Source organism: Branchiostoma floridae, unplaced genomic scaffold (assembly GCF_000003815.2).
Source record: "Branchiostoma floridae strain S238N-H82 unplaced genomic scaffold, Bfl_VNyyK Sc7u5tJ_1588, whole genome shotgun sequence".
Classification (NCBI taxonomy): Eukaryota; Metazoa; Chordata; class Leptocardii; order Amphioxiformes; family Branchiostomatidae; genus Branchiostoma; species Branchiostoma floridae.
The window spans coordinates 1-15311 of record NW_023365781.1 but is presented as its reverse complement, the minus strand read 5'-3'; the positions used below and the strand labels follow the sequence as shown (position 1 = coordinate 15311).

The following is a 15311-nucleotide window of genomic DNA, read 5'->3' as shown; positions in this document are numbered from 1 at the left end:
AAAAATCCACATTTTGGGTTACTGTAATCGGTGCTTAACTTTAAACGGGAATAACTCGACAACAAAAAGAGCTATCCGAAAACGGATTGCAGCATTCAACTCCCCACCAAGAGACCTTTGAAAAGATACCATAGTTTGCCTATTTCGGACACTTTTCAAAAATCCACATTTAAGGTTACTGTAATCGGTGCTTAACTTTAAACGGGAATAACTCGACAACAAAAAAAGCTATCCAAAAGCGGATTGCAGCATTCAACTCCCCACCAAGAGACCTTTTCAAAGATACCATAGTTTGCCTATTTCGGACACTTTTCAAAAATCCACATTTGGGTCGCGGTTAGGGGGACTTAGCTAAGAACGGGAATAACTCGACAACAAACAGAGCTATCCGAAAGCGGATTGCAGCATTCAACTCCCCACCAAGACACCTTTCCAAAGATACCATAGTTTGCCTATTTCGGACACTTTTTAAAAATCAACATTTTTGGTCGCGGTTACAGGGACTTAGCTAATAACGGGAATAACTCGACAACAAAAAGAGCTATCCGAAAGCGGATTGCAGCATTCAACTAACCACCAAGGGACCTTTCTAAAGAAACCATAGTTTGCCTATTTCGGACACTTTTTAAAAATCCACATTTTTGGTCGCGGTTAGGGGGGCTTAGCTAATAACGGGAATAACTGGACAACAAAAAGAGCTATCCGAAAGCGGATTGCAGCATCAACTAACCACCAAGAGAACTTTCCAAAGAAACCATAGTTTGCCTATTTCGGACACTTTTTCAAAATCCACATTTTTGGTCGTGGTTAGGGGGGCTTAGCTAATAACGGGAATAACTGGACAACAAAAAGAGCTATCCGAAAACGGATTGCAGCATTCAACTCCCCACCAAAAGGGCTTTGCAAAGATACCATAGTTTCCCTATTTCGGACACTTTTCAAAAATCCACATTTAAGGTTACTGTAATCGGTGCTTAACTTTAAACGGGAATAACTCGACAACAGAAAGAGCTATCCAAAAGCGGATTGCAGCATTCAACTCCCCACGAAAAGAGCTTTCTAAAGATACCATAGTTTGCCTAATTCGGACACTTTTTAAAAATCCACATTTTGGGTCGCGGTTAGGGGGACTTAGCAATAAAGGGAATAACTGGACAAGAAAAAGAGCTATCCGAAAACGGATTGCAGCATTCAACTCCCCACCAAGAGAGCTTTCTAAAGATACCATAGTTTGCCTATTTCGGACACTTTTTAAAAATCCACATTTTTGGTCGCGGTTAGGGGGACTTAGCTAATAACGGTAATAACTCGACAACAAAAAGAGCTATGCGAAAACGGATTGCAGCATTCAACTCCCCACCAAGAGACCTTTCCAAAGATACCATAGTTTGCCTATTTCGGACACTTTTCAAAAATCCATATTTTAGGTTACTGTAATCGGTGCTTAACTTTAAAAGGGAATAAGTCGATAACAAAAAGAGCTATCCGAAAACGGATTGCAGCATTCAACTCCCCACGAAAAGAGCTTTCCAAAGATACCATAGTTTGCCTAATTCGGACACTTTTTAAAAATCCACATTTTTGGTGGCGGTTAGGGGGACTTAGCAATATTCAAGATGGCGGACGGACGCGGACACGCGTCGTTAGCTCTCCGTATGTGACTTAGTTTGGAGTACCATAATACTACATGGAGTAAGGTATTTTAGTGCATATGTGAGTCTATCTTAACGTCTCACGTATTCTATAATTTTGAGGATTTTTAATAACATCTGTAACGACAGAGGAACATTGAAATATGGGAGCCGAGTCCAAGACGCCAAAGGGTAAGACGCCCACGACGAAACCATGGAATATCAATCTCTCCAAAGTCCCGCTGGACGAAACCCTGGCCTTCGACTACGAAGACGTGGAAAAGTCTCGACTGTGTGGAGTGAAACTGCGGACAAGCCAGCTAGACAAGTGGATTCAACTTCACAAGGACAACTTTGACAAGAACTTTGAAGACCACAAAGGAACAACAGTGACCTGGAAATCCACGCAAGGCACAACAAGCTTGTCCGTCAACTTCTCATCGGCAACAAAGACAGGTAAAAGCCTTCTATCAGTTCACTTTTACCACAAGAAGAATGGTCTAATGGTTCAGGGTCAAAGAACCAAGTGGTGGGTAGATTTACTGTACCCTGAACTGAAAAACAATGTAACAATGCTTGACAAACGTACAAGGGCAAGCGCCAAAGATGGCGTCCAACGCGTGAGGGACGCCGTCAATAGCTTCCAGACAATCTCTACAGAACAGCCCTTGCCCAAGACACCATGTCCATCCAATGTGACTGAGACACCGACTATGCCCAAATCCACCGCTCCACGAACATTAGAGGGTCTTGAAACCCCAACTGGTAGCAGTTTCACAGAACAGCTGCAACAGGATTTTGTAAATGGCGCCCAAAGTGCCGGTGACGCCATAACCGGTGACTCACGCGACCCCCCAGTGACATCCGGCGTAACTTCTGAAACAAACGAGTCAAGTGACACACGTAACGTAACACTAACAGGTACATCGAACTCTCCAGTAGAAGTGTATCTAGAACGTGTGATTTCTGTTGAAAAGTCCATAAAAGCGAGTGACAGTGCCTTCAACGATCTACAAAAACAATACGTAGATACGATCGGCAAACTCAACGCCTTCAGGGACGAGCTAATCGCGAAAGAAAAGGAGCGAGAGAAGGCTCACATGAAAAGTCTGAATGCCATATCCACACAGATCGAAGCCGCTCAGAAGGCACTTGAAAGTCATATCAGAAAGGCTGCCGCAAAACTCCAGACAGATCTGAACAATTCTCGCAAAGACATGACTCTACAGAAAGAAAAGCTCATGAAGGAGAAATCAGAAGCAAAGCAAGAGATCTCGATCGAAAGGAACCTATGGAAAGAGAGACTTCATAGTATGTCCCTGAAAGTAGATGATTTGGCAGCTTCAAATGCCGACCTACAAGACATCATAACAAAGCAAGATTCAGAGATTCAGGTACTGGTGGACAGGTATAAAGATTTGGAACAGATGTTTGCTACCTGCCATTGTGGTGTGACGCACTCTCTACATGACAACAAAGCCCCAAGTTCCCATAACAATGACAGGTCTACTTCACATGACAATGGCTTTACTCCCGTGAACAAGAAGCACAACAAACAAACCATTGTTCCCGACGACCAGACACCAGCTGTCTGTACCAACATGCCCCAATCTGTGAACAACCATGTGCGAAGTGAGAATGCCGGGGTTGAGATAAGAATCTTTTCAGATTCACTTTTTCGGGATGTGGATCCAGATCGCGCTTTTAAAGCAAACCATACAAAGATCCACAGGAGCAGCACCATAAGTGCGGCCGTTGACAACATCAGCAACATCAAGGATTCCACAACCAAGACTGTTATTTTACACGTTGGATCTAACGATCTAGATAACAGCAAAGGACACTCAGACTCAGTTCACAAGACGCTCCGTAACACTGACAGGCTGCTAGAAGCGACAAAGAAGTCCTTCCCAAATGCAAGGGTGGCTGTGTCCCAAGTACTACAAAGAGGACCGAATCAGAGATCCACCCTGAATGAGAATATCAAATCATACAACCAAGAAGTACTCAAACTATCCAGGAATTCTGGCTTCACGTACATTAAACACAGGAAGTTAACACAGGACAGACATCTCTACCTGCCAGACCAAATACACCTAGACCCCAGAAGTGGAACCAAACTACTAGTTGCCGACGTCAAACGCACACTCAATGCATCGCCACCTACACCAACAGCGGGCCCGCCACAGCTTCCGACGCCGCGCCCACAACGTGGATACCGCTCCTCCGACCAACACGCTCACCCAAGGCCTCAAACTGCCGCCACCAAACGTGACAATGCCATCCCGACACGAGACTGGTTCAAGAACAGTGTGAATGCCATTCCACTTGGATCGAGGAAGCCTGTCAGTCCTGCTAGTCTGACATCCAACCGAAACCCTACAACAGGAAGCCGACCTGGTGGAACCCAACAAGTCGTGACCTCACCGATCACCACGGGAAGCCGGTCTAATGGAACTCTACAAGTCCCGACTTCACCGATCGCCACGCTGCAGTTACGACCCACCAAACAGACAGTTCTCCAGTGGAAGCAGATTGGAAAGCGTTTCCGTAAAGCATGGGACATTCTCACATCTTGATTTCTGGGACCTTAAATGAACTTTGATACCATCCTTCACAGACATGTAAAGCCGTAGAGGTAAAGTTATTCCTTATCTTCATACTATGTTCACTCTCAATTCTAGAGGAGTTTATTCTCCTTTTTTTACAACTATTTCGTATGCATATGTCATAATACCGATCCCATGTAGATATTGTGTACTCCTATTCAAATACGGAGGATGTCAAAAACATCTGCACTAGTATTTTCTTCTTGGAATATCCAGGGAAGCTGTTGCAAGAAATTCAAAGATGACGAATTTCTTTCATATGTAGAAAATAGCGACATCATTTGTGTTCAAGAGACCTGGCTAGACAGTTATGTAGATTTAGACTTACCAGGTTATAGTTTTTTCACTAGCAGTAGAATTAGAAGTAAAGGGGCTAAACGGAATTCAGGTGGGGTAGCAGTTATTTTTAAAAGTTTGTACAGGAGAGGGATTTCCAAATTAGTTAGTAGTACGTGTTGTGACTGTTTGGTGCAAGTTTGACAAGCAATTTTTTGGCTTAGAAAATGACTTATATTTATGTAATGCCTATATCCCCCCCGAATCATCTTCTAAATCGTCTAATGAATCTCCCTTTGAAATACTCTCTAATGACATATGTAAATACTCTAATTTAGGAGATATCGTCGTGTTAGGCGATTTAAATGCAAGAACTGGCCAGTTGATAGAAAATCATTTTGACACTTTCACCTTTGACAATCCTATAACAGACGGTCTCTGTTTCACCAAAAACAGACAGAACAGAGATATCAAAGTTAACAACTACGGTAAAACATTGATAGATTTGTGTTCAGCAGCCGATTTAACTATTCTAAATGGTAGATTCGCGGGGGACCTAAAAGGCGATTTTACCTGTTATCATTACAACGGTTCTAGTGTTGTCGATTATTGTATTGTGCGCAATTCTCTATTATCCGATGTACAATATGTAAATGTTAGCCCAATCTCCGAATTTTCTGATCATTGTCATGTTTCCTTCTCATTGTCAACAAATTACTCCGCTCATTTTCAAAAAGCAACTAACCAGATAAAACCCAAACCAACCGCATTCATTTGGACAGATGAATCAAAATCAATATATCAAAGTATTTTAGATAGTAGAGATACAATTTCAAAATTTCAAAACTTCTGCCAAACATCATTCTGTTCGACTGAAAAATCTGTTACAAACTTTACAGAGTTATTGCTAGATGTAGCAAAGAAGTCACTGAAAACAAAGCCAAATAAACAAACAAAGAAACCCGCACAAAGCGGTAAGAAAAACAAAGTTTGGTTTGATCAATGCTGCTGGTCTTCACGCCAACGTTTAAAAAGACTGTCACTGGCATTGAAAAAAGAACCCTGGCTAAAAGAAATTAGAAGCAAATATTTCACAGCTTTGCGTGATTACAAGAAACTCATCAAACAGCGTAAACAGAAGTACAATTCCGACCTTCTAGCAAAATTGGAAGAATTCAACAAAAACAATCCAAAGGAATTTTGGTCACTTTTAAAATATTTGGACAAAGAAATCAGTGGAAAACACAACAAAATACTTGCGATCCCAATATAACATCTGAAGAATGGATACACCACTTTACAAGTTTAACTAATTTGATAACTGACAGCAGCTTTGGTACTGTCTTCGAAAAAACGGTCACTTGAATACCTTAATCAGTAGATGATCATACCCCAAATCCCTTAGATTTCCCATTCACTCCAGTGGAAGTCTTAAATGGTTTAAAATTATTAAAAACGGGAAAAGCTTCCGGTATCGACTCAATCTCAAATGAAAAGTTAAAGTATGGTGCAAAACATCTATGTCAACCTTTAGTGAGTCTTTTCAATACTATACTTGATAAAGGCACCTTTCCTTCCAACTGGAATACAAGTATTCTTACGCCAATACATAAATCAGGTGATAAAAGTAATGCAGACAACTATCGAGGAATAGCGATTTCTAGTTGTCTATCCAAATTATTCACACTCATTCTAAACAACAGGTTACAAAACTTTGCAGAAAGAAACAAACTTCTAGATGACACACAGTTTGGGTTCCGGAAAAGATGTAGAACCTCCGACAATGTTTTTATCTTAAAATCTCTAATAGACAAATACACCAAGAAAAAAGGCGGAAAACTATTCGTATGCTTTGTTGACATGAGGAAGGCATTTGACAGTGTTTGGCGAGATGGGCTATTCTATAAGTTGCATAAATGTGGTATCGGAGGTAATTTCTTTAATATTATAAAATCCATGTACAATGATGTGAATTATGCAGTTAGATTAGATAATGGATTATCAAACTCCTTTCCTTCCGTATGCGGAGTACGGCAGGGATGTAATCTTAGTCCTTTATTATTTAATTTATTCATCAATGATATATCTGAGTGCTTTGACCCCACAAAATGTGACCCTGCAGTCCTAACCTCAAAATCTCTAAACTGTTTATCCTGGGCAGACGATCTCGCTCTGATTTCATCGTCAAAACAAGGGCTACAGCATTGTATTGACTGCCTAGAAAACTATTGTAAGAAATGGAAGCTATCTGTCAATGTTTCAAAAACCAAGGTAGTTGTTTTTGGCAAAGGTTCTAGCAAGAATAACAAAGACCAATTCCATATTTATGGCAAAAATATAGAAATCACTGACAGCTATACATACCTCGGCATTCCTTTCACATTCTCCGGAAAATTCAAAACCGCCAGGAAATATTTGAAAACCAAAGCAATGAGAGCACTTTTCAAACTCAAGGCTCTTTTACTCTCTAACAAGGACATTTCAATCAATCTCGGAAAAAATCTATTTGACAAATTTGTAAAACCCATCTTTATGTACTGTTCAGAAATCACGTGCTTTGACCGTTTTTCTAAAAGTATAAGAATCATTGTATCACATACCAATAACATCTGCGAACCTTCCTCAAAGGTTTTTTCTACTTTACTTAAAAAACTTAATATTCAAGATAACTTTCCAGCTACCATTCGAAAAACCACCTCTTCTGCTTTGAATACTACTTATGTTGTATGTTTGGAAAGAAATACAGATAAAGAAATACTATTGCGTCATGCCAATAGCCATATTTTACGAGATAACGGTTTCCAAATTATAAACCTAGACTCAAATCAACAAATTCCAGAATTTGACATCATTGACATGCGCTTCCAAAAATTTCTGTTAGGCATTCATGCCAAAGCCTCAAACGATGGTGTCAGGGGAGAATTGGGAACTTTCCCAGCTAGGATTGATGCAGAAATGCAACTTGTGAAATATTGGCATCGTTTAGTTAATCTGCCCGAAGATGCCCTTCTTCGTGAGGCATACAATACTGTTTCATTTGGAGAACATGATTGGATTGTCCACGTAAAAAATATCCTCAACTACCAAGGCTTTGGACACATATGGCTGAACCCGAGGTCATACCACATAGACACAATCACCACTCAGTTACGACAACGTTTACAAGATATATACGTGCAAAATTGGCATTCCTCTATTCGAAACAATTCCAAACTCTCATCTCTTTCTACATTGAACAAGCATTACAAGCAAGAAAATTACATTTCAACCATAAAGAGCCTTGACGTTCGTAGGGCAATCACACAACTCAGAATTGGCTGTCACAAATTAAATATAGAAACCGGAAGATTCCAAAAAATCCCTATTGACCAGAGGGTTTGTCCATTCTGTCCAGAGCTAATCGAAGACGAATATCACTTTATGGTTGTATGTCCCAAATATTCCGATATACGCAATTCTCTATACAGAAGGCTGTCATTTTGTACACAAGGATCTATCCAAATGGACCTGAAGTGCAAATTCAGATACATAATGACATGTGACAATCCCTGCATGGCAGATATAGGAAAATATATCAAAGAAGGTTTTGACATTAGAAATTCCCCAAATGATTGTAAAAGCCTCCAATGATTGTAAGAAACTTATCCCATACTACAACTCCTGTATTAGTTAGATAAGCCCTAAGTTAAGTTATAGCACTGTAGTTATGTAGATGCCATACTTTGTACCTCGTACAATTGTTGTGCAATAAAGTTATATTATTACTTCTGTTATCTCCCAACAATGTATGGATCTGACATACTTTGATTAGCCCTCACATGTCTGCAACTGTACCTGCCTGGTAACCTGCAGAAAAATAACGGGGAACATATTCATCTCCAAACAATGTGACAACCTGACATGTCTGCATGTTCAGCAAGTCCCGGATGGAGCACAGCTTCCTAGAACTGTAGCTTGCAACAACACCTGACTGGACACCTATAGAGAGACCAATCACAAGTAAAGTCTTACAAATAAAATGTAAACCTGGCATGCCTGGATGTGCCTTTACATAACATGTCTGTTTGACAGGCAATTTAGATTGGGACATCCTGTGTGAAAATCAACTCGCCCTGAACGGTTCGGACCGGTCCGAGGGCAGTCCACACGGTCCGCCTACGTGAAAGCCGTCCGGCCCGCGAGGCTGCCCGTCCGAGCGTCGGGCGGCGAACCGTCATTAAGTGGTTCAGCACGTTCGGCAGTTCAGGACCGCCGGACGCCTCGGGCGCCGTAAAACACTTAGAAAAAATTGCCGCCGCCCAGCCAAATTTTGTCTAAGTCCCAAAATTGTATGAAGCCGTGCGACAGCGCCCCCTTCCGTACACTAAGCGCAGCGACCAGAAGAGCGGTACAGTCCGGTGAGACTATATTAGACACTGTTAGAGGCATGTTTTACGGGGCAACAGCCAGAGCGGGCGAACACTAATAGTAATAGCGTTGTACTGTCGCCTAAACAATACTAATAGACTAAGTAATCCTATGAAAATAAAATAAAAATTAGATTTTTCTACCTTCAAATCTACAACTTTTCTTCTATATTATATGTTGGCCGCGACTAATGAATGGGTGAAGTGTTTTCTTGCATATTCGTTCACCACGCACGGCTATCTGAAGTAAAGAGTAGAGTATGATACAATGCTCAATAGAGTAGCAAAAACAAACTGATGGGTCTTCTAGTAAAGTTTACATACACTTATAAAATACTGTTCATTTTCCAATTTCCAGCTTACAGTGTTGAGTCACCCTTTGAAGAATCTGCTCCGCTACTCAGTGCAGTTTTTCTGCATATGCGAGCGTTGCTCGGAAAGCCGACTGTCCCGTGCGCGAGATGATTTTGGCAAACACGGCGATCCCAGTTCCAGGCCGTACCCGCTGAAATAAACAGCGGGTTGATTGACATCCCGCCTGTGAGGCGCACGTGAGAGGCGCTCTGGTGGTCTTCCCACCACACATTGGCCGTTGCCATGGCGCCATGCTGGCGGCAGCCGTTTGATGTGTACAGTGTGGGACAATCTATTTACTCAGGGCTAGCCAATCGCTACGATTTGTACGAAATCAGCCGGAGACGTCGATTTTCACTGCAAATAATGAGCCACATGATTGGTTGTAAGAAGCTGAAACTGAATTCCTATGCCCCACTATCAAGTTTCTTGGAAACTCATCTGAATATCGCGAGCCAAAACACGTTGTTCAACCACGTATTTGAGCCCCCTGGTCGTCAATAAGAAGTTTTAAACATACTCAGAAATGTGACAAACGGAGAAATTTTACGATAAATTCAAGTGATTCAGACAATGCCAAAATTTTTGCAGTTACATATTGCCACATTTTGTGACATAATTTAGGCTGTGGGCCCTGTCCGAGTTTTATGGACGGGAAAATACGTCTGGGAGAACTGCGACAAATGCCTGTTTACGGCCCCGCCGGGCGGTCTACTGAAGTCGGCTTGCTCTCTCCTTGCAGGAAAATGTTAGTCTCTACCAGTACCAGACTCCGGGTCGCTGGAAAACCGTAGAAATAGAATGAATAGAAGAGTAAGCCGGCAAGAGGAGTGTAGCCTGCCAGGGAACAGTACGCGACCTGCACAGTTTGGATTGCCCATCACGCCCACGCAGCGTTGAGTGTGCGGATCACACCTACATGTTTATCCTCTCGACCATTATTAAAGGGTAATCTGCCACGAAGTACCAGTCTTTGTATCGTATCTCGTACACTACCAAATGCCGTGCATGCAGCATATAAAATCTTTATTGACACGACAAAAGTAAAGCGACTTTCGTAAGGTCTATAACTAAACAGACATATGAATATCTATAGGTATGAACAAGTCATTGTTACGAAGTCTGTTCTCATGAAGAATGAATATGTTTTAGTCCTGTTTGTCTCTTTATTTTTCTCTAGCGATAAATGAGAAAAAAAGTCTTAAACACGTAACAGCAGATACCGCTTGGATAGTCGCAGTGGCATAGCGAATAAGAATTCGGCACGCCGTATTTCGTTTCTAAATCACACGAACGCTATATTGTCCGTTCTGCTGTCGTGTTTGATTTGCTAACTACATTGCCAACGCCAATAAAATCGTTGTCTTCCAAGCGCAGTGTAATAAAGTACTATAAGAAGAATAAACGACAATGCTATTGTAGGTCACCCTGGCACCTGAGGTCTTCACCACACGACTCGGGATTGATCATGCTCGCACGGCGTTAAAACGGGCGGGGCAAAAGTTACAGACCACCATTGTTTTCTGTAGAACTAAATATAATCTTTCTACCCTATGATTGAATAATTGTCTCTGGCGCTTTACAAATAAGACGACATTGAGTAGCACTACGTTTCGATTGACTGCCATTGTACCAAGCGACGATTCTGTCCAAATGTGCAATAATACGGGAGATAATGTTGAAAATGTATTTAGCATCTTTATTGCCTTTCATGACGTCCGGCATTATCTCGCCTTGTGGACAATACCTAACATGATTTGTGAAGTGCAATATTTTGAATGTTTCTCACTTACCAAAATTTCCACCATCGTTTGGAGTCAAAGCGCATGCTTTGGCCGGAAAGGAACTTGTGAGCAGTACCTGGTTGGATCACCTGTTGGACGACCTGCAGCAGCGAGACTTCAATCGACTCTCTGAAAACGTGTTGAGCTTGACCAGTGACATTATATCAAGAAAGTGGGACTAAAAACAAGTACAGTGCTGTGTCAAGCTAGAGTACGGTATCCAAAACAGCCTCGGACACGGGTAACGGTTAGCCGAACATCTAACGCCACCATTTTACATGCATATTGTTGTTAGAAGCGTTAGAACTACTTTATCATTTTGACCTGTACTTAGCTTTAAGAGCACAAACGTACAATAAAAATTCGAAAATATATTACTCGTTAGTCGAAGCGACGACTGGATCAAGAAACGCCGTGGATGGCTGCATCCAGCACGTTACATTTACAGAAGGAGAGACTATGCACTACCCGTGCGTCGTAAATTGATAGGGGTTGGGGATGGTGACGCACAATCTAGGGGTCGGTGTCATGTTCTCCTGAGAAATTTGGACGCTTCATCCTTCGTAATATGAAAGGTTTAATAGATTTAGAGAACTGCCCTGGATCGGGCCAGGGACAGGCGGATCTCAGGACACGCAACAGTGCTTCCCGTACCGTTCTGAACGTTCGGACCGGCTATCACGATTATTGTCAGCAGGGTGTCAAGCTTGAAAGACTCCCCTGTCTGCCCCTGGGGATAACATGAGCATTGCGCGTGCGTCGCGGTCATTTCAAATTGAAAACTCATCAGTAAACCGTTTCCTGATGTCCTGTGTTATTTTTCCGCTTTTTAGTCTTATACTAAGGCTAAATGCACAGACTATCATGGATAAGTTGGAAGAGGTGTCGCGTGAGGGGTTTGTACGTTGTCGTTTCGGGTCAGGATGCATCAAACTGCCATGGAGAGATGGAAAAGGACTAGCAACACAAACAATTTGTGTGGAATTATGTTCTGGTGCTGTTCCAACCGACTGCCGAAACTTCCGTGGAATACGAACGGACTGGAATACAAACATCCCTTCTTGTTCAAGACTGAACTGGTAAGAAACTGTTTTACATCGTTTAGCTGTGTTACCAAGTGTGTTAGATGTGAAATTATCAACAGCACAGTCAAAATCCTGGCTAACTGAAGTATCCGTGTATTTTTTCCGCACTTACTGGGACTCCTGGGGGCTGTATTATGCACAGTGTTGTTTCAGCGCCCATTTTCGTGGAAACACAGTGGTATGACGTAATTTTCACTTGTTGCATCAAAGAGGAAGTCATGTTTCCACGTACCGTTGCAAATTATATCATAAATATAACCTTCTCGGCGAAGATAATGATGTGATTATGATCGTCTTACAATTTCCGCATACACCACTGATCGGTAATTTTAAATCCATGACGAAGGTAACAAAGTTGTTTCCTCAATGTCCCGGGTTTGATAAAACCTCCCTGGTTGGGGGCAACGTTCTCACGGGTCGGACATGTCGGAGCCAGGCGGATCTCTGGACACGCCACAGTAAATCCCGAACCGTTTGAACCGTTCGGACGGGCTATCGGGATTATTGTCAGCAGGGAGTCAAGCTTTAGAAACTCGCCTGCCTGCCCCTGGGGATAAAACCTGTGAAATTCCAGCGAAGTTGTTTTCTTCTCTGTGCTTCAGTAGCGTATCTTGGTTGTGTACATGCACAATGTTGTGTAACAACTAAACGCACAGAACAAAGACTAAACTGTAGACTAAGCGTAATCTGAATGAGCACGTCAGGTGTCCATGCCCATGCTTCATATAGAGTAGAGAGAGTAGAGTACAACTACAACTGAAAAATATTAATATCAACGTTCCATAGAATTACTTCTACTCACCATGGCATACTAGTAACTTCCTCCCAAGGACGTTATATATCCATGTCCTCACGAGCGGAATTTCCTCGACAATAATCCTCCCCGTTTAATATTGTTCCTCCTTACCAACTTTTCAAAAAGCGTTTATTCACTTGTGCCGCAAGTAAAGATTTCGCCTGCTATTCACACATGTGCCTTTGACGGGCATAAAAATCTATCAAGCGATGTGAAAGTTAAAACGTCTACGGCGTAGGTTAACAATAATCCTCTAGGGTGACGTCTTTTAATCTCCACTCATTCAATTAACATTGTATGATAACACTCGTGGTACTTCTGAAGCCTTCTGAATATCGTTGGTTTTACAAAAGTTAATGAAATCACATGCACAATAACTATACACTAGAGACAAGCAGACTTTACATCCTATTTGCTTTGCTGAATAATTTAAGCAGATTCTAGACTTACGGCCGAAGCTCAAAGGTGCGGCCGGACGTTGGTGATTTTGCCACCCTTCCAGAAATTGGAGACCCGTTGTAGTGTGACATTTTGATTCCTGCCCTACGAATCGGTCTGGTAGGCGGCTGTCCCCGGAGACCAGGCCCGTTTTGCTGGGGTTAGGACAGAAGGAAAGCTTTACGGGAACACCGGCCAGTCTTGTCAAAAGTCGCTTACAAGTGCGCAAAGTAAATTTACTGACGAAAGATTCCAATAATAACTGTGCAGACGTTTTATAATACGGACAGCATGACACCCAGCTAGCGGAGATGGTTGCTAATTATTTTGTCGGTCGCCACGCGATGATGGACAGCGGCACGCCTCTATACCTAAAGTTTCGCGCTGTGTGGGTGTGGCCTAGCCACTGGCTCGCAAATTGATATCTGGATCGTATTTTCCCGTCTTTGAATAACTTGCTCGTGAAAAAAGGCAAGAAACACAAAGGAAATGGGTATAATGGCGACATCATTCTTAGTGGTATTCCTGTCAATGGATGTGCAAACTGTGCCAAAAATTAACATGTGGAACGTAAAATAAACAACAAACAACGAGTTATAGACATGTGCGCACTTGTCGGACGGCTGTCCCAAAGGACCGGGAGGCTTCAATCAAGTGTGGGAGAGTTCAATTCACGTATGGGGGCCAGCACCTATATCAAAACTAGTCTTATTTTAGACACGTAGAATAATATTTTGTGGCACTAGATGAACATATATTACCATTCAATATTTAGATACAACTTTCTTTCAACAAAATACAATGAAGTTCAACACACACCAACAAAATGTTTGGCTTCTTCATAGGATCGTCTTCTTGTTTACGTTTGAGATGGGGTCACTGAACCCTCGCCGCCGCTGGGTGCGTAACGTGCCTAGCGTTGGCATGAATATATTAGGGCATTCAATGATGTTTATAAATGAATCTTCTAGATTATGGACTTGAATGTATATCATATTTTAGTGATAGTGTCTCCACCACATGTTTGGCAACCACGCTTCAGTCGGAAAGACATCAGAAATCCATTACTTGCGCTTTGTACATGGTTTGTGCGGGCAATCAAATGTTTCCTGGGACTCCGCACGCACATAACGTCAAAGTGAGGGCACATGTGATTTACATTGATTGTCTTGCGGCTGGTGTCATTCTGTAACTTCAAGCCGTCATTAATATTTTGTCTATAGGAGCGCTGGCGGCAGAGGGATGAATTGCATTCAAATTCTTTCTATTTTGTAACGGCATTCCGGCGGTTCAGACCGTCCGAACTGTTTGGGCATCGATTTCCACCTCACAACAGCACGATTTTGCGCATTCCACGGGTGTTTGGGAGGTACAATTGCCATGTAAATTGGTGGTTCGCAGACGTCCGCAGACGTCCGAACCGGCGCCCCGCGGTGCTCTGCACGCCCCCAGACGGTTCGGATCGCTTTGTTGCTATGGGAACCGCCCGTTCGGCCGTCCGGCCCGGGCGGAGCCGTACCGGCTCGAACCGTTCGAACTGCCCGCTCCAGGCCGCCGCCCGAAAGCGTTCGAACCATGCCGTCCGGGACCAGTCCGGAACGTAGTCCGGGCTAGTCCAAGCGGCCAATCTGGACGCTTTTTGGCCGTCCGAACCGTTCTGCGAACTGTCGAGCGTCCGTCCCGTCCGACCGACCCGTCCGACCCCCGGACTATTGCATGGTTCGAACTGACGGTTCATGCCGGTTCGGACTAGTCCGGGACGGGCAAATTTTCACACAGGATAGCCATCCACACCTTTGGCATCTGCAACTGTACCTTTCAGGACAACTACAGAGACACAGCAGGTAATACTTTCAGTCTGGCCTTCAACAATGTGTGAATGTGACATGTGTGGATAATGCTTTGCAATTGTCAGTCCAGTAGACCTGGTTG

At 42.8% G+C, this 15311-nt stretch overlaps 1 protein-coding gene across 1 annotated transcript; it reads left to right on the top strand.

Moving 5' to 3' along the window:
- Nucleotides 1–3644: 3644 nt before the first annotated feature.
- LOC118408466 lies at nucleotides 3645–4687 on the top strand (the record flags this gene model as incomplete). The annotated part of the gene is given in 1 exon segment (XM_035809284.1): nucleotides 3645–4687. A coding segment is annotated over 1 exon segment (566 nt), but the record flags the coding sequence as incomplete, so codon positions are not given.
- Between the last annotated feature and the right edge of the window lie 10624 nt (nucleotides 4688–15311).